A 19,149-nucleotide genomic window follows, 5' to 3' on the forward strand; every position below is an offset into this window, starting at 1 on the left:
TTCATAAGCGTCGGCACGCAACGTAGCCTCTATTTCAACTTTTGGATATACCCGATTAACCTATATACAAAACGTTACTCGAACAAACGGGACACCATTAAACATTCCACAATGACCCAAGCTGTCTAGTGAATAGATATCAGACTACCTCTTCTTCTTCTTTCCCTCTGTCCCTTTCTGGATGATCTTTTGTCTCTTGGACTCTATCTCCTGTTCGTATATCTCTCGCGCAGTCTCACCCTTCTTGCGTTTATTTTGCTTCGATGACTTGACGCTGACGGTTGCGGCGCCGCCAGAACGGATCTGTTTCTCTGCTTCTTCCCACCCTGCATCGCCATTACTTATCTCGTATCTGGAGGCTGCAAATCAGTTATTGTTCGCTCGCGGAGGACTCGCTTTCCGGTATATTTAGTAAGTAAAAGAGAAATGACTCACTTGTCGAGAGGTAATGCATCAATCAGGGCGCGCTGTTTCTCGCGCATCTCCGCGTTGATTTCCTCACCGCCTTCACGCAGCTCGTCGTCAAGACTAGTCTCGAGGGGCTTGAAGCGCTCGTCGACGACTTCGTCATGTGCATCGGCGGCGGCTGAGGTGGCGGGTACATTCTCCGCAGGGAGGGTATCTGCGACAGCGCTCTCTTCAAGAGAGCGGAAGTGAGTGGAGACCTTACGGACGATCTTAAGGAACATGGCGAGCAATTGAGATGAGGGGAGACTGAGTTCCTTCTCCACGTCATCAAGTGATTTGCGTTGCAAACCGATGGCGAGGAGGATGGACTGCTGCACACCGGAGAGGTTGACTTTACCAGCAAGGCGGCCGGAGAAGTACCATGTTGCAATGATGGGCACCATATCTAGGATGACGTGGTAGTCGAGAAGGTTGTTTGCATAGCTGTCTAGGCGCTTAAGGTCGAAGGGGGAGAAGGCTGCATCGAGATCGGATTTTGTGAGAGGCGACGGGGCGAGAGACGGGTCGAGCTTGGCGCCTGCAGTCGCGGACTCGCCGATGCTGAGGGAGAGGACGGATGCGAATGTTCGGAATTGGTAGGAAAGAAGGGAGATGAAGCGGCGGTGGAAGTCGCGCGCGAAAGCACCGAGCCAGCTGATGTCGTTTGAGCCAGTAGAAAGCGTTCGAAGCATGACGCACGAGTGTTCGCCGGTGAGGTCGTTTGGTGTTTGGCGGAGGTATACAGGGGTGAAAGAAGCTCGCTTCCAGAATTTGTGGAGGGCTGGTGTGAGACCGTAGCTGACGCCGAGATAGTCCAACTGATCTGGTCGACGCTCGGACAGCTTGCCAAAAAGCGGCGGCATGGAGCGGATATCGCGGACTTGAATGTTGTCATCGAGTAGGTTCGAGTTTGCGAGCTCTTCGTCGGTAACCCGGACCATCTCTTCTTGGGTGTCCACAATGTTTTCTGACAAGTCGGTGAATTTACCTTCAAAGAAGTCTACCAAGAGCTCCAAAGCGCGGGATCCATAGCCCATGCTCAGGTATTCAGGGTTCGTGGCGATGCGGACAATTCGAGCTCCAGAGAGACTGGCGAAATCTTCATCTTGGAACTGTTGGCTGACAAGCCAGGGGATCAAATCGCCACCAGCTCGCTGACCACGGCTCAAGCTGTTGAGAACGCTCTGTCGGCTAATGCGACCTTCCAGGGCAACCTGGATGACGCAAAGTGGCTCTGGTAACTTGGCGGCGTCCTCGTCAATCGGTGGGACGAGCACAAACAGCTGGTGTGCTGGGGCATCGCTCATCAGTTGGAGATCATTGGGAGTGTTCTTGTAGTGGCTGGCGACATAAAGAGCCATCATCTGCTGGAGGAACTTTTCGGAGACAGGATGGAACGAGAACAGAGTGTCTCGGTTTACCTGGAGCAGCTGGCATTGAGAGGGATGAGGGCATCCCTGAGTGTTCATTTTTGACTTCGGTAGTGTCGCATCGAGACATAGAACCCTATTCAACCACTTCTCGACAGAGTCACCAGGGGCGTATCTGATAGGTTCGGACAGAGTGATTTCTCGCAGTGACCGACCACCTAAGCCCTTGTCGGAGTTCTTCTCAATCTTTCCAGTCGCTCGCGAAGCAACATCAGTGTCATCCCCGGCAATCTTTGCACCGCCTCTTGATTGTTCGCGGAGCTGTTGGATCAGTTTTAGAGAGAGAGACCTGCCAGTTCCCTCGTAACCGTTTATTGTGGAAGCCATGAAAACTAGATACGGGCCCATCAGCTTTCGGACGAGCGGTAACGGAATGGCTGCGGCTTCATCAATGACCAGGAGTTCTGCCTGTCCTAGCACATGAGCGTCCTGAGGTTGAATGTATTGAATTGTCTGGCGATGTTGGCGATGGATGTTGACGCGAACAATAGCCTTGTTGAAATCAGGGTTGGTAGACTGGAGAATGGTGTAATCGGCGTGGTCGGCATAGCCGAGAGCATCAAAGCCCTTGAAGATGAATTCAAACAAAGTCTTCAAGTTCTCCGGACTTGGCGAGGTGATGAAGATGTTGCTGTAACCGTAGGCAATTGCCGCCGCGATAGCGACACCAAGAGCTGCGGATTTACCGCGACCTCTGGCGGCAGTCAGCGTAACAGTGCTTCGAAGCGTTTTTTCGGCAATCGCATCGACGAAAGTGAGCAGTGCCTTAGCTTGGTCAACAGTTCGTGCCAGGTTGACCAGGGACCCAACAGGCTGGGACTCTGCCAGATCATCTTTAATCTTCTCCAGTTCCTTCTTTGTACCCTTGCTAGTTCCATCAGTCTCATCGGGTGGTGGAAGCGGCTTCACATTCTTTCCGCCGGAAATTGGCAGCACATTCATCTCGTCGTCGATGACCAAGCAGGAGTCGCAGCTACCAAGGGACAGGATGAAACGCTCGTTAAATCGTGCGACCACATCATCGTGTGCCTCCGTTCGGTATCTCGAGTGAATGTCCATCGATAACGTGTAGAGCTGTTTTAAACTGTTCATGCTCTTCAATAGCATGATCACTGTACCGCCGCCTTCGACTGTCTCGATGGTTCGCGCGAGGAGATTTGGTGTGATCGCCTCAAAGTCCTGGAGGATACACATGCCATATGTGTTTCCCAGAATCTTCTCCGTTTCCTTATAGTACACATAACGGATCTGATTGAGGGTGACAAACAGTTCGAAAGGGTCCTCCTCATTCGGTTCTCGAATGCCCCGTTTTACCTCCCTCTTTATTTTTGCCTCCCGCTTCTTTCGATGGCTTGTAAAGCCCAGGAGGTCCTTCTTGTAGGCCCATAGCACGGACTTGTTCTGCTTAACATCGAATTGCGATCTGATATGGTAAAGGTTGACGATGATATCTTTTGCGCGGTCACCCACGACAACGAAGAAGTTGCGCTTCTTCTCCTGAATGCTATTCTGAATAAGCGCCGGAATGCGCGAGTCAATCGCTTTCCGAGGCATCTTTCATGCAACCGCTAGATCTCTGAACTCTAGAAGATACTGCACGCGAAGTCTCTGCATTAAAAAAAAAAGTCGGCGGTGTTTTATTCTGCCAGAGAGTTATTTACCGCTTTCTACTCCGCCTAAAGGTCACGTGTACTGGCAGGTCATTATACAACCAGTAGATTAAGGCTTGGGCCCGTCATTGAACTGATTTTTTTTTGTTCGATAGGCTGGATAGGCCACATGCCTGAGATATCCTGGCCTAGCCGCCTGTGATTTGTCGCTGATAGCACTTTAGCGTCCTATATGTACTACCCTGCGTGCATGACATGCCAAGGATATGCTTCATACACAAAGTCCAAAGTGCAATGTACCTGTACAACGATAGGGTCGTTGGGAGTTTGCGAGATTAGGATAGTGGTCGTCATCAATCTGAGGCAGACCCATTATTTTCTTGCTTTGTCGCAATGAGGATTTTCCCGGACCTGCTGTTTAGATAGAATGACCCCCACTTGGCGGTGCCTGCTTGCTTATCGGGGGCCAACCCTCGCCCTTAGTGGGCGGGCTAGTGTTCCCTAGCCGGTGATCCCACTGTCAAGCGCGGGTCTGGTTCCATCGCCCATGGTTTTCCCATATTGTTGACGCAATCACCTTTTGATCAAGTTATCTGAGGAGACTTCTCTCAACTAATTATAGACGCCCCTTTCCTGCTTGATAATATTCAGTTCCTGATGCTGTCTACCTCCAACCACATACAATTCCTCCTCCAACCTCGTACAGTCTCCACTGTCCTTGGGCCCTTCCCGACATTGGGGACCCTGACTCCATATTCTGTACGCTCTTTCGAACATCTTCTTGCGCACTCACATGTGTTGGTGTCAATGAGAGCTGCAGTCGACAGATAGTGCCCCAATAATGGATTGGACCCTTTCACTACTTGTGCCGCTATGATTCGTTTATCTGTGGAAAACGGCCTTCGAGCTTTACTAGGGTTGGTATACGAGCTTCCCCGCATGCCAGCGGTTCTATGAGCTAACATCTGCAGGGCTTTCTTATTTTCATGCACCTTTATTGCTACTTCCTATAACACAACGTTTGCTTTCGGTAAGCCACCCTCTCGAGTACCAGGCAGCATTCCATGTTAGTGCTAACAGTTTTTTCCTTCTCTCAAGACCATCCTCTTCACACCGCTGTCCTAGCTTGTTTTCTGTCAGGCATCTCTCTATTGATTCTGAGCAGATTCGTCCATCGAATACCGACAGTCTCCCCTACTCCCGTCAAATACTCTACCATCCCCCTCACCGAGCTTGATCAATCCACTGCGGAAGTACTGTCTTCCACCGGCGTTGACGACGTTGCAAAGGACGAGCGGACATTGAAGTGGTGGTTGAAAGTCGGCGTTCTTTCAGGAGTGTCCTGTGCGCGGATTGCTCTCTTTCGCTATATTACAGATAACATTGAGTGCGCACCTACTGGATATTCTGTAAGTTCCACAATGAGAACAAGACGAGTGTTCCACCCCCTTGTCTGCATGGATACTTACAGAATTCTGTTCACTTTAGTATCTGATTCCGTTCTTGGTCGCGATCTACGACCTCTGGCGCAACCAACGAGCTACTCGGAATTGGACTCGACCAGATGATGCGGAGGACGATTTGCTTTGCATACCGATCACATTTGCGAGCCGCCTTCGGTCTATAATTCTGCAAAGCCGCCTACGATGTATCATACCTGCGGCTCTCTTAGCATTAAGCGGCTTTATAATTACAACATTCCAGGATGCTCGGCACTCGACATATATTTGCCCCATAGTATCTGGGAAACATTTCAGATTGCAAACTCTCAGAATTCTCGCCTTTGTTCTTGATTGTCTAATCCTGACTGGCGGAGCGGAGCTGTCCGGCGAAGGAGTCCGGCGAGATGGAAGAAAGCTACAGACGTTGCTGTCCTGGGGTTATAGCCTTCTCGTGAGTATTACCTGACTTCAACACTTGGCCAATGCACCTAATGTTCGCATTTCATAGGGAGTCGTCCTTTCCCTGGCAGGTTGGGTCATCTATTTAACAGCTACGGCCGAAGCTGGTACCTTTGTCACTTCCCATTACCTTAGGAGCGCTTGGGGGCAGGCCGTATTGATTACTATTCTTACCGTGTCGGCATCTCAGCTGGTAGGTTCCGATTACTCTAAGTCGTTATAGTCAAAGTCTAATACAAATAGCTCCCTTACTATGGCATGGCCGGGCTCTGTGTTTTAGCCGGCTTTATCGCGAGTTACTTCAATCTAATGTCGACATTGTTTGAAGGACAAGAACCGTTTCCCTTGATCCCCGCATCGCATGCCTTCGCGGCGCTCTTCTTATTATGTCTTGGAGGGTTACTATTCTTGCTGTCTCGTACAGCTTCTGAAGAGGAACCACAATTCTTGCATCGGCTTAACTTGATTTCACGGCTCACAATTGCCGTAATGTTCGGCACTGGTCTAATCTGGGTACTGGGCCAGTCAAGATTAAGTCACACGCATCCGATTGATTTGCTTATACACGAAGCTGCAAAGAGTCACGATATATGGCTGAAGACTGCCAAGGAAAGTAGTAATCTGGCAGAAGCTGTTCAGCAGTATCGGCTAAGATACAATCAACATCCCCCACCGTTAGTCCTCCTCCACTACACCTACGAAACTAGGTTCTAATGATCTCGTAGAGGCTTCGACAAATGGTATGACTATGCCGTAAGCAGGTCTTCCGTTACGATTGACGAATTCGACGGCATCTATGCGAACCTTCTCCCATTTCGCGCCTTAGCCCCGCACGAGATTCGCACTATGACCCAGAAGCTTGCCACGAACCCGGAAAATGATATTGGCGCCCTGAGTATTCGCAATGGCACGGTTAGAATTCAAGAAGGCATCAAACCGACACATGCTTGGATGGTTCAGAGTGCGGGCAGAATGATTGAAAATTTCTCCGAGCATCTTCCTGACATGGATTTGGCTTTCAATCTAGATGATGAACCTCGAGTTATAGCGCCTTGGGAAAAGATAGCTGAACTTCAGAACCGAGCGAAAGCGCAACAGCTGCCAGCTGATGACGATATTTCAGACGAATGGTCGCCGGAGCGCGATGCAACCTGGGGCCCCATTGAGCCAGCCGATCAAACACCGGAGACCATGTTTATCGACCGTTCTTTCCAAAAAATATTCGACCCCTATGTTGCCCCTGCTTGTCCACCTGGTTCAAAGGCCCGGACCCAACGAGTATGGGACAAACATGATCTCTGCATTGGATGCATCCGCCCGCACTCAATGGGCCAGTTTCCAACGGACTGGTCCGTGACGTCTGATATCTGTCATCAACCTGACCTTGCTCACATGCATGGGCTCTTTCTATCCCCTGCGACGTTCAGAATCACCCAAGAATTAGTACCTGTCTTCAGCCAGAGTTCGACATCCGTATTCAACGACATCATATTCCCGAGTCCCTGGAATTACGTTGACAAGATCAAATACGAGCCTTCCGGTGAGCACCCGGATTCCAGGTACACCGAGAAAGAGAACACCCTCTTCTGGATCGGTAGCACAACGGAAGGTGTAAGTCACGAAGGAAGATGGAAGGGAATGCCTCGGCAGCGCCTCGCACACTTGGTTAACAACAACACATATAATCACGTCTCAATATTATTGCCCACCGACGAACCAAAATCGTACTCCTACCAAATATTCGACGGCCTCGCGCCCACACAAGTTCTAGGCCTGAACGCCTCTGTCAGCATTACCGATCCCATTGTCCGCTGCCGAAACGAAGACTGCACTGATCAGAAGGATGAGCTCGGCCCAGGCGGCCGGGTCGACTTCCAAGATCATTGGCGATATCGCTACCTCTTTGATTCTGACGGTGCCGGTTTCAGCGGCCGCTTCTTACCTTTCTTACAGAGCAGGAGTCTCCCCTTTAAAACGGGTCTTTTCAGGCAATGGTTCGACTCGCGCGTCACTCCCTGGCTGCACTACGCACCTGTCGATGTTCGTTTACACGGGCTATGGAGCACACTTGCATACTTCGCTGGGGTGGATGCCAACGTCGACGGACGTAAAATAGAGGTGAAGCGCCATGATGTTCAAGGCCGATGGATCGCCGAGGAAGGCCGCAAGTGGGCAGAAACGGCTTTACGAAAGGAAGACATGGAGATATACTTCTTCCGTCTTTTATTGGAATGGGGCCGATTGACCGATGATCGACGGGATACGCTGGGCTTCAAATTCCCTTCATAATCTTCTCTGGTTAATAAAAGTACTAATGGCCCTTTCCTTAGTGTGGTTGACTCGCACTTCGCCTTTCGTCCGGCGTAATGTACTAACACCTTTGGCATACTATATAACTAGATATGTCAATACTCAAAGCCTTTTAGCGACAATGAATGCTGACATATTTCTTAAGTATTTGATTAGAGATCATTATGTAGGGCTCATAAAAATAGTCAGCAATATTTTTTCCTTAGGCATAAAATAACCACACCCTCCCTGAACCATCACTTCCATTTAGTATGCAATATCACCAGTAGAAATTCGAACTTCAAATATCTTAGCCCAGGGTATTGGTGAGATCAACCTGCAATTATGCCGCATCGGAGCTGGGTTATGAGGGACTGGCAGCAGCAGCAGAACAAGGGTCTGTATACAAACATGAAGTCGGAGGCCCTGATGAAGATGACGAGGGCATCACTCTAGAAGCCTGACATCTCAATGGGGAAAGAGCTTGTTTGCTGGACATTTGCTGGCATGAATATGCGGCACCATGTTCCCCTATCAGATTCTCGCCATGTCATCCTTCAATTTACTATGCCATATAAATCTTATTATGTCGCTCGTCCTCTGTTAGACTCCCTCAGTCCCAAGCCTTCTAGCAAAGCCTCTGTCCCCAGCTTCTTTATTCATACCCAAGTTTTAATAAGTTGAAGCATGGACCAACTGCGAGAGGCCTTTGGCAAATCCTCCAGTCCTATTCTGTACTTCAGCAATCAATCGCCATTGTTATCTTTCCAATGAAAGTAATTATTGTGGGGACCAGAACGCCATTTGCCCATCTCAAGCACCCGTGCTTTCCTGATTTACCTAAAATGGGCAGGGAGGTGGGTAACGGAATTGAGAATTAGTGTGCGAATTTGTTGTCTTTTGGCTGAATAGTATGTCATCAGTAGGTTATATCATCATAGGCATTATTGCTCAAACGCCGTCTACTCGCTGAAATCTGATATTAGGAAGCTTGCCTTGCCATTGAGAAACCGAAATTGACAAAAGTAATGCCACCGTATCTGAAGATTAGTGCTGCAGGAGACGGAAAGGATCATACCAATTCATAAATGAAGAACGGAGGAATCTAGTCAGGTCTCCAACCTGGCTCAGGGTAGATCGACGAAGTGGTTACTCTGTTGACGTAGGTATGGTGGATATCAATGCTGTATGTATGTTTTGGCCGTAGCCCTTGCTTGGTCTCTCATATGAGGGAAAGTAAACGCACAAGCTTCTCTTGCCCTTACCGACGCAGATGATAAACCAAGGCCTAGGAGCAAAGCATCTAACAGAGGGTTTGAGGAACTTGTCTAAATTTGAAACGAACTACCGCTGCGTTTAAATTTACCATAAACATTGGTCCGTGTTCCCTTCTCGGTAACTCAAAATATGTACAGTCTCCAGATCCCAGCAAATCCTCCAAAAACACAACCCCCACAGGACCTCAAACTAACCAGGTATGTGCTAATATATACTTGAAAGATAATGTCCTTTCATCTCAGAGCTATAATCCAGCGTCTCTCCTCGCCCTCATCGACTTCCTCGGAAAACCTTTAGCACTTGTCTTCTCCCGCCCCTCAATCTCATCCCTCTTCGCAGCCGCCGAATCCTGATAAACCCTAAGAGAATTAATATCCCAGTAAGCATCCGCAAATGCCTCTGGATTGTTCGACACATAATCAGTGCAGCTACCCAACGAAGCGCAAGTACTGCTTTCCCAGACATTCCCTGCCCAGTCCCCGCAAAACGTGATATCAAAGATAATCTGCATATCTGTGAAGTGGGACTCAATGTCGCAGTTCCCTGCAAATCGTGCTGCAGGTGTGCCCCATGTACTCGGATCTGGATTCCCAGCCGTGATATCAGAGGGAATAGAACTGCGCGGGAAAAACCAAATTGAGATATGGTCACTCGTCCATTCGGTGGCATAGACGCCGCCGGAGTTGGAATTGAACCCAGCGCCGTAGGAGTTGCTGTCGGGGGATTGAATGCCGCAGCCGGCATTGTTGGCTTGGCCGGGAGCATTGACGAAGCAGTTTGAGGTGAGCAGGGTTCCTGTGAAACCGGAAGAGTCGATTGTGCAGCCATCACTGGTGTGCAAGGTCATGTGGTTGTTCGTTGCGACGTTGACGTTTTCAATAACGTCAATCTCACCGCCGTTGGGCCAGTCCGGGCCGAGAATCCAGCTGTAGTCTATCAGTGCCCTTGTTTCTGTTGAAATGGATTTGATAGGTTAGTGTCGGATGGACTTACAAGGCCGGCCAGGTACCGCAGCCTGTAGGCATGTGTGAAAGGTCGATGATGAAGAGGCCGTGGTGGTAGGTCTGCGTGCTTGAAAGACGCACGCTTTGGCGGCCCGAGCTGGCGATGTTGGTGTGGTCAACGCCCATGTAGACGGAAGAGCCTGAGGAGATTAGGCCTGCGCTCTGCGCCGTGCCTCGATCAACGTAGTCGACATGGCCGTGGGTCGGATCAGCATCTGTAAAGAATGTAAACTTGTCGAAAAACACATCGGGGCTGTAGTCGTCCTGCAGCACATAGGCAGCACTGGCAAGCTCAGCTGCCAGACTCAAGGCTGGAAACAAAGACGTAAGGCGCATTTTTACAAGGCAACGATTCGACGGAGAGCACGAGTCAGACTAGGAAATATGGTAAAAACTGATATATCAGAAGTGGCAGCGCAATGCTTTGCTCTTGCCTTCAGGACTGACTCCAGACAAATGCCCTGACAAGGACGGGCCTTTATAGGAATGTATGGCCATCTTCCACTTCCTTCGACCCCCCATCCCACCCCGGCCCTCTTTGGACCCCTCAAAAGAAAGTGCCATAAAGCCATAGACAAAACTATAGAGGTATCATCGGCCACAAATCCGTGCACCGGACCCGGTCTTGGGACTTTTACTAGACCCCGGCTTCAAACGCAGGCTAAAGCCTAAATGCTGGCAGTGGCATGCCGAGTGCATCTGCGGGAACGCACAAGAAGTAGACGGATTGGTGGAAACCCAGATTGTTAGTAGGCCAGGGGCCGAGAAGACGGGAGCGAGGGGTTGATTGTTCGATGGAACGCGCTTCCGCCGGGAAGGCTGCGACAGGGACGGATTCAGAAACCACTTGGAGGTATATTCAAACTTGCAATGAGGGTCCTTGTCTCATGCGGAAAGTCGGGATAAAGCGCGCGAACCAGGCCTACTATCAGGACCCAGGTACTAGACTCAGGTGTCAGTATAGAGAGCACGTTTCAGATTAGAGTGTCGTGGCATCACACTCACCAAGTATCATTTAGCGCTTCCACACATCCTCCGCATTTTTCTGAATGTCGAAGCCGAAACTCGTGCAGGGTCATGTAGTCTGAAGGACTCACATCCGCAGGGGTTCGCTCGAGTTCACATGTAACGTGAGGAAAAGCAGGTGATTTGAGATTCCGCGATCAGGGAGTGTGATTGGAAAAGATGAAGTCTAGTCAGAATTGATTGGCGATGAAGGAGATGAGAAGGAGGAAGAGAAGGGAGTCAAGCTTTGACTCGAGTCCTCGGTCACGACGGGAGGCGGCTGCAGTGCCTGATTGGGTCTGCTGATCGTCCCTGGGCGTCGTGACTATACCCTTTTCCTTGACCTACCCCGGCACCGGTGTTTCTGCTCGTAGCCATTGTCGCTGTCCAGTCCAACGATGATCCTCAGTCCAGATGAGTCTCGACCTTCGTCCCGGGGCAGATACCTTCCCATCTAAGCGCTGAAGAGTAGGGTTCGGAGATGAGATCCTTAGGTATCCTCCGTGATCAAACTAGCAAGACAGTCGGTCACACCGATGAATAACGCCTATATGAACTATACTAATGTAACATAAAATGCAGATCGCTCATGCTCATTCGCTATGTACAGGACAAACCGGACACACCAACATCTCCCACTCCCCGTCATGCTGTCGCTGCCGAGTCGGCCGTGACTGCCCAATATCCACCAGACACTGGCGATGATAGAGGTGCCGACATGAGAACACCACCACGGCCCCTAGAGTCACACCCTCGTCTTCATGGAATTTCATCGCCGCTTCTTCGCTCGTGCCCGCGCCCATGTGCCGGTCCAGATGGTGCAGCGGCGGATCAGTAGGGGATGCTACGGCTTTGCCTTTCCCTCTCGCAGTCGCAGGGTCGACCCGTTCTTCTAGTTGCCGGGCGAGGCGGTGCTGTTTTAGCTCATTTTGCCGTTTTTCCCATGCATGCCAATGTTGGGGGCCGACTCCAGGGCCCCAGATGCGCTGGCGGCAGATTTCGCAGACTTGGCCACGCGGGCGCCATCCCCTCTGCCGTAGTCGGGTCACCTCATCGACATGCACGAATAGATCACGGTCCAGCATTCCGTTCGCGAGTGATAAGAGCGACTTTTCATAAGTGTAGGCGGAGAACACCGATGCAAGAACGGCTCGCAGTTCGAGCAGGGATGGAGACCACCGCGCTGCTCTAGTTAGGAAAGCACGAAGGATACGAAGAAATGCAACATCATTGCGTTCACCCGTCGCCGGGCCTGATCCGCTAGTACGGACCGTACTCGAAAGTAGGATAGTGAAGACGTCTTGTACCAGGGTGCGAAACGACGACACGAGCTGGGAAGCATTCGCCCCGAACGAAGATGTCGACTTCTCTGCCGTCTTTACCTGATTCGCGAGCCCGCCATTGATCTGTCCAAAGACACTACTTGCGATGCGCACAATACCCTCGAGCAAATCGAGCCAGAGCTCCTCGTCAAACGAAAGAGGTTGCTGCAAGCCGTTTTTGCCCCCACCATTCCGGTCGAGAAGCGAATTTTTGGCCGTCCTGCTCTGGCCTTGGCACAGCCACGTTCCAACTTTCGCATACTTGTTCAGAGATTCCATTAGATCTTCAATTGCTTGCGCTGTGGTGGCCGAATTGGGCGTTTCCTGGACGCTCTGTAGGATACCCACCAGCCCTGACTCTAGGGTCTTCAGGTGTGCAATAAGACGGTCCATCGCGGCACGTATTTGCCCTTGTCTGGCCAAGAGTATCACAGCGGCATCCACCGCTCCGCACTCCTCCATGGACGGGAGTAACTCTTCAAGCTTAATGTCCCCTTCTCGGAGGGTATCCACAAAGTCGGCTACCTTCGCAGGATCATGCTTGCAGAGTAGCTGAACGTAACGTTCGACCATCCAATTCTCAATAGACCGGGAATTGCGGTTATCCAACGCAGGTTGCACTTTATGCTCAACAATGACACCTAGATATTGGTATTGGTCATAGTCATTGTCTTGAAGAGCTTTAATAAACGTCCCATGTGTCTCTGGAGCGAAATCACGCATCGTCTGCGCGGCCATGCGAACATCTATGGCCGCAATATCATGGGCACGGGCTTCAGTCACACCGACAACAGCCCGTCTTTGCTTCTTACTCAAGTTAGACCCAGGACGGAGGCAGTCCTGAAGACAAGTAAAGATTCTTTCTCGCTCACTTGGATCTTCCAGGTACGTGAGTATCAGCTCCGGGAATTGCTTCTCGGTGCGATACGTTGACTTGAGAATCCTGTAGAAGTGCGCCTCCCGAAATAGCGGGATCATCTCTTGAATATCTGGCGGGTGGTAGATGGATAATAGGTATTCGGCGCTCAGTTCGCAATCCTCCGCCATCTCCTCAGTTGGATATTGGCACAACCGCTCGAGGACTTGATGGAGAGTGCTCCCGGAAAGGAGGATGTATTGCGGGTATTTAGGAAGATTGCGAGCGATGAACATATCCAGATATATAGAATCGGACGCAGGGAAAGAGCCTGATGTCATGGTTTGGAGCAAGATGCTAATCAAATACTGTCGGTTGAAAGACAGCCGTTGCTGAGGAACCTCGTCCGGATCTTGCTCATTGAGAAAGCTATCTTCGAACGCTTCGTTTAGCATGCTCATGAAGCTAGACGTGTCAAACTTCAGCAGAACTTCCAGAGGAGAGATGGATCCACGAGTCCCAGAGAACAAATAGTCGTACAAGGCTGCCTTTGCTCGTGACGCTTCGGTGTCATCCATATCGCTCCCTGTCGGATATGAGCGTGACGTGAGAATGAAAGAGAGATATGGGAAGATTTTCATCGCGTTCGTAAAATCCTTGGGCTCGTAGACGGAATCCCCATTGGCTATGGACTGTTGAAAAGGGATCAATTTGATCAGCTCTTCCAAGGGCCCTACGTAATCCCCCAAACATCGGTTCCAAACGTATATAAATGCATCATAGAGGTTGTGTTGCTTGCACAATGTTGTGACTTGGTCAATATCCATCGTGCTAGTGTCAAGCAAACAGAGTATCTCTTCCAGTTGACTAGCGGTATGGGTGACGACGAAGTGGTTTATCAGGGCTTTGACGGCAGTCGGTGGTAAAGCTACCACTGTCCCTTCAACAATAAATGGTTCCAGCGCATCAAGGAAGACTCCTTCGGATCCATGCTCTTCGTACCAGTTAAAGACTTCATCCCATAGGAAGTCTTCGTCCGCCATACATACACAGGCTGAAATAGAGACCTGAGCTAGCTCTTCCAGCTGCTGGCGCTCGAGCCGGTCATTAGTGGCTTCTGCGTTCCGCCCAAAAGCATACTTCAAAGATGCAGTTATCATCTCCAGGAGCCTTTCACGCACAATGGGTTGCCTCAGAGCGTCTTCGTCGGGAAGACCAACAGTCAATTTTTCTGAGTTTCCGCTATAATAGGCTGTTGCTTGACGAATAGCCCCAATGAAATCACCGGCTTCCATGATAGCAAGCAGCCGATCTGCCCAATTTGATAGATTGCCGATCAATAATTCGTTAAAGCCGAGCATAAACAACCGACCCTTGTAGGATCGGAAGCTCATATAGAAGGCGTCGGCCACAACACCATGCATGGAAGTATCCTCTTCATTAAATTGCTCAATTAATGAGTGAAGTTGAGCAGAAAACAGGTCCACATGGTAAATATGTCGGTTCAACAAATCAACAGCATTAGTCACGCGCATCGTGTGGTCCTCTAGAATTAGCATTTGCTGTGTGATAGTCAGAACGGCCAACACCGAGCGACTCAACCATTGTACGGCCACGATAGCCTCGTCTGCTCTCCATCTGCTTCGGGGCCGGAATTCTAAGCTCGGAGGGCGATCTCTTGATGAATCATCTGATTCCACCTCCAGCACATCCAGTATTGTTAGTAAGTTTGACCAGCAGTACACGAGTTTAGTCCTGGATATCTGCGAATCGCTTCCCTTCAGTCTAATTGCCGGAAACCAGGCAAGAGCGCCTGTCATTGCGCCATGAGCGGCGACCTCTTTCGGACGAGGTGATTTGTGTTGGGTCTGTGCCACAGGCGTTGTAGAGACGATCACCAGCAAATACGGGGTAAGCATGGCAACTAAGCCAAGAGAGTCTGTGGACTGTTCGACATTCCCAAGGGGAAGAGGCGAGAACGCAAGCACAGAACTCGGCTTCCGCGGCTTAGCGTTCTCCGACGTCAGCTGAGGGTAGCGGCCTAGAACTCGAGTTGTCTTCACCGTACGGCCCATAGCACCCATACCGCGTGTCGCTAAATGGGAAAAGGCCATTCCTCGCTTGTCCGCAGACACGAGCGCAGTGCGCCTGGTTCCCAGAAATCCCAAGTGTATGACCGGCGACCCAGATATATGGCCATCAGAAGTTCGCGTCTCAACCTGATTTACAGGTATAGGAGGAATGGTAAGAAAAGGCCGCGCTGGCCTTGATATCTCCCATGTGAATATATCACCCGAGACGTGACCTGCAGCAACAGTCGAATGATCTGCAGAAAGAGCCAGCGACTGAACTGATCCACATTCAACAGCTAAAGCAAGAACAAAATCAGCCAAGGAGAACATTCAAAATGATAATTATATGCGGTACCTTTCGTCCCGTGCCCAATGACAGCCTTCAAGTTCTGCTGATAATCAAATACCAAAACAATTCCTCTTGAAGTCCCAATAACGATAGACGTAGAAACCACTATACACGTAGGGGAGCCGAAATTTCGTTTGCCGACCTCTGAAAATGCCTGGCCCGTGATTTTTCTCAGCTTCGTCCAGCGTACAACTTCCCAAGGGTCCTGACGCCCCTCCTGGTCAGACTCAATGGTGGCCGGGGATAAGCGGCTCGTGAGTGACGACTTTCGCGAGCGGACTTGTGCAAGAAACGGCGACGACGGCCGGATGCTGCCGAGAGATGAAGCTGACAACCTCGACTGGAACCGAAGGTCAAATGGACGATGCGACGGGCTAGGGCTGGGAAGAGGAGAAGAGCCACGAAATGCCAGTGTACTACTACTCGGCGACGACCGGATTGATCCCTAGGGAACGAAACCATTAGCGATTCTCCAGTCAAACGATGGATTGTCACACCCACATGCAGGGACGGCGTATCGTCCGGGTTGGAAGCAACATCGTCGACACCGTCGGAGCCTATCAGCTCAGGACGAGGGGACTTGATCGGCGACTGCAGCGGCGAGGGCGAGTCGAGTTCCGTTCTCGAGACATGATTCTGCGCAGCCGGATCCTGTATATCCTCCTCTATATACGCAATTGACCCATCTTTCAATTCCTCCGAAGAGTTCCCACTCTTAATAACGCCGTTGCTGTTGCTGCTGGTTGCTGCCGCCGGATGCAGTTGCAGTTCGTCCTGGTTCGGGTCCTGTCCCAAGTCGAGGTCGTCCTCTCGGGCCCAGTCATCACGGCCCTCGATCGTGGAGCTCATCAGCGGTATGTCCGAATGTTCATTTCTTCAAGTGCGTGCGCAGCAAGGCGGAAGGGAAGATGCGCTGGCGCCGGAGGCGTATCTTGAGCTTTGAGCTCGAATGGACTGTAGACCGGGGACGGGCGGTTCTCTGAGAGAAGTCGGGCGGTTAATGTCGAGTAAAGAGCGGTGCCTAGTTCTAAAGCAAGGCGACAATGTCAGATGAAGAAGGTCCGCCGGCGCCCAAAAGAATGATCGCATCTAAGCGAGAAAGGAGCACGAGCGCGCGGAGTGATTGGAGATCGTCAAGGTGAGACCTGCGGAGGGAGTTGGAGGCTGTGCGGCTGCTGGGGCTTTCCGTGGTTTGTCCGTGCTCTCCTGACTGAACCACGGCCCACTGACAGAACCATTCTTCGTTGGTCTTTCTATATTATGGATCAATAAGGACTTAAAAATACATTGTGTAAGATAATAGTGTTATTTCGATGTATCTAATAACGGGGCAGCCAGCTGTGCTTAACATCGAATGTGATTACAGATTCGTATGCTTGTTTATGGGCATCAAGCACCTGATCCATAGCAGAGGAATACATGACTATCCAGACCGCATTGGTTATAAAGCCGGTTTGTCTGACACCCGTGGATTGGTTTATTAGATTAACATTATGCAATTATACAATTTATAGAAACACAGAGAAGAAAGAGGTAGAGTCTATAAGCTAAACCGGCACCCAGCCAAACAAACAAGCGACTCAAGACGAGACAAAAGATATTGGTAAGGGTATGTGTCTATGCAAGCTATGACAGAAAATAGAGCCAACTCGCAGAAGTGCAAGGCCAGTAGGTATGGTGTATTATCATGTATAATACTGTATGCAGATATTTCGTCAAGCAGAAAGCTGGGTGGGAGGAGCGACGTCGCCATTAGTCTTCGCTGCGGTATCATTTCCGAAAACCTTCTCGGAAACCTCCTGTTCCTTTTCTGCAGCGGGCTGTAGTTCTTGTTCTTTTTCTGACTGGTTTGTCGCCGAGACGCCGTTTGTCTGCGCAAGCTTGGACTCAGGCACAGGAACAGTGGTTGCTCTGCTCTTCCCATTTTCCTTACCGAGGACCTCGACTTTGTCACCCTTGAAGAGAACTGGGCCTTTGATGAAGCCAGGCTTGGTTTGGCCATCTGCCGGTGCCGTCTCGAGGGCCCCGATCAGCTCGCGAGCTGGCTCGTCGAGATTGGGCATGTCACCCCATTGCCAATCGAGTTCACCACCGTATTGCTTGGGTATGCTAGAGGGCTCCATGAATGATGTAAGAGTTGGAAGGACTTCTGAGGCAGAGAGGATGAAAATTTTGGAGGTGGTGACAGGGTCGAACCAACGCTTGATCCAGCCCCAAACGGTTGGGAAGAAGGCGGGAGCACCGATGATCTGGTCGAGTTAGTACTTCAACTGTAGTAGACATTGGTGACATTTGGCATGGATCATTGGAACACCTACAAATATGCGGTCTAGAGTCTCGGGATAATGGGCAGTAGCGAGGACACTGGCATCCTGCATGTGGCCCTTGAGATTCCAAAACTGCTTCAATCCAACACCACTGACATCCACGATATTGTTCGAGCTCACGATAGGAGTCTCAGGATGCGGACGGGGTAGTTCTGAGCAGAGCGGCATGACAAAGTTGAGGAGGTTCTCATAAAGAGCGAACAGCCGCAGGAGCCGCTGCGGGACTGCGGAAGACTTGTGTGTTTCCGCCGTGGCCTCTGGATCGGCCATAGTCGCATTGTAAGCGGCCATGTTCTTGCTATTCAAATGCTTGATCTCAAACACGTACACCGGAATACCCCGGCGGTCTCGACGGCCAGTCCATTGCGGATACTATATCCATAAAGTTAAGGTTAGATTCGACCCGGAACTAAAAAATAATAGGAAACTCACCATCCTCCTAGCAGCCTCGTAAGAGTCCACATCAATATTCTCGTATAAAGCCTCGATAGCATTCTCTTTCCGCCAATCTTCCGTATCCTTGAACTGGCCCCAAGCCCCATTCACGTCAAATCTGCGTGCGCGGAGAAATCGCCTATTAAGACATGTTAACCACCAACTTTGTTAAGGCGCGTATATGTTAGAGCAAACATACAGCATCGTCGCATCATCATGGCTTGGCTTCTCCCCCTCACCTCCAGGCTTATAGTAGCCCTCCTTCTCACAAAAAGCCTTAAACTCTGTTAACTTCGCCTCCTGCTCCTCTGTCAGATGGTTCAAATGCCCCACGAGCCAGGCATCACTCGCAGCCTGGGATGCCGACGCAACGGGATCGTTCTTGGGATCGGCAGGGGTGGTGTCGGCTTTGTTCTGAACGGAGGCGGAATCGCTCTCCGCTTGGCTGTGATGCGACTTTGTTCTCCACAGCGGCATAGTTTCAATATCGTTTTCAGGTGAACGCTAGGTGTATCTAGAGCGGAATCGCAAAGAGGTGAAAAGAGAACGTTGATGCAGGGAGCGGCGTTGGAGTGCAGTGGGTCTGGCGTAAGCAGAGCTGGGCTTGTAGTTTGTTTCGGACGTCCCGGAAAGAACAATCAGTGCAAATGCAACGGCGATGTTGGGTTTCGGGAATTTTTCAGTGACAGTAGGGAGTGTTGAAAGAGGTAACGAGCGACGCGGAAGGCAAAAAAGTCAACTATGGATCAGGAAGACCAAAAAGGGCCAGCTGATGGAAGGAGTTCGGCTCGGTAGACTTAGATGTAGAACTATTGCATAAACTT

At 50.5% G+C, this 19,149-nt stretch overlaps 5 protein-coding genes across 5 annotated transcripts, besides 1 other annotated feature; 1 reads left to right on the forward strand and 4 right to left on the reverse strand.

Moving 5' to 3' along the window:
- Window positions 1-19,149: part of a sequence feature (contig 1.5 561..450355(-1)) that runs on past both edges of the window.
- Window positions 30-3,431, reverse strand: ANIA_00247 (ribosome biosynthesis protein KRE33; the record flags this gene model as incomplete). Its single annotated transcript, XM_652759.1, has 3 exons — window positions 30-60; window positions 149-352; window positions 436-3,431. The coding sequence occupies 3 exons, from the start codon at window positions 3,429-3,431 to the stop codon at window positions 30-32; spliced, it is 3,231 nt and encodes a 1,076-aa protein (XP_657851.1).
- On the forward strand, window positions 4,361-7,677 carry ANIA_00246 (putative capsular associated protein; the record flags this gene model as incomplete). The annotated part of the gene is made up of 7 exons (XM_652758.1): window positions 4,361-4,404; window positions 4,653-4,896; window positions 4,976-5,380; window positions 5,438-5,581; window positions 5,632-6,001; window positions 6,096-6,141; window positions 6,306-7,677. 7 exons carry the CDS (start codon window positions 4,361-4,363, stop codon window positions 7,675-7,677), a joined length of 2,625 nt encoding a protein of 874 aa, XP_657850.1.
- Window positions 9,200-10,366, reverse strand: ANIA_00245 (protein engA; the record flags this gene model as incomplete). Its single annotated transcript, XM_652757.2, has 2 exons — window positions 9,949-10,366; window positions 9,200-9,881 (listed from the first exon to the last, which is right to left on the reverse strand). Exons 1-2 carry the CDS (start codon window positions 10,293-10,295, stop codon window positions 9,200-9,202), a joined length of 1,029 nt encoding a protein of 342 aa, XP_657849.1. The 5' UTR covers window positions 10,296-10,366.
- ANIA_00244 (CORVET complex membrane-binding subunit VPS8) lies at window positions 11,514-16,412 on the reverse strand (the record flags this gene model as incomplete). The annotated part of the gene is made up of 3 exons (XM_652756.2): window positions 11,514-15,510; window positions 15,570-16,008; window positions 16,065-16,412. 3 exons carry the CDS (start codon window positions 16,410-16,412, stop codon window positions 11,558-11,560), a joined length of 4,740 nt encoding a protein of 1,579 aa, XP_657848.2. The 3' UTR covers window positions 11,514-11,557.
- Window positions 17,279-18,802, reverse strand: ANIA_00243 (SEC14 family lipid-binding protein; the record flags this gene model as incomplete). Its single annotated transcript, XM_652755.1, has 4 exons — window positions 17,279-17,812; window positions 17,882-18,262; window positions 18,323-18,464; window positions 18,525-18,802. 4 exons carry the CDS (start codon window positions 18,800-18,802, stop codon window positions 17,279-17,281), a joined length of 1,335 nt encoding a protein of 444 aa, XP_657847.1.

This window comes from Aspergillus nidulans, chromosome VIII (assembly GCF_000011425.1).
Source record: "Aspergillus nidulans FGSC A4 chromosome VIII".
In the NCBI taxonomy this organism is placed as follows: domain Eukaryota; kingdom Fungi; phylum Ascomycota; class Eurotiomycetes; order Eurotiales; family Aspergillaceae; genus Aspergillus; species Aspergillus nidulans.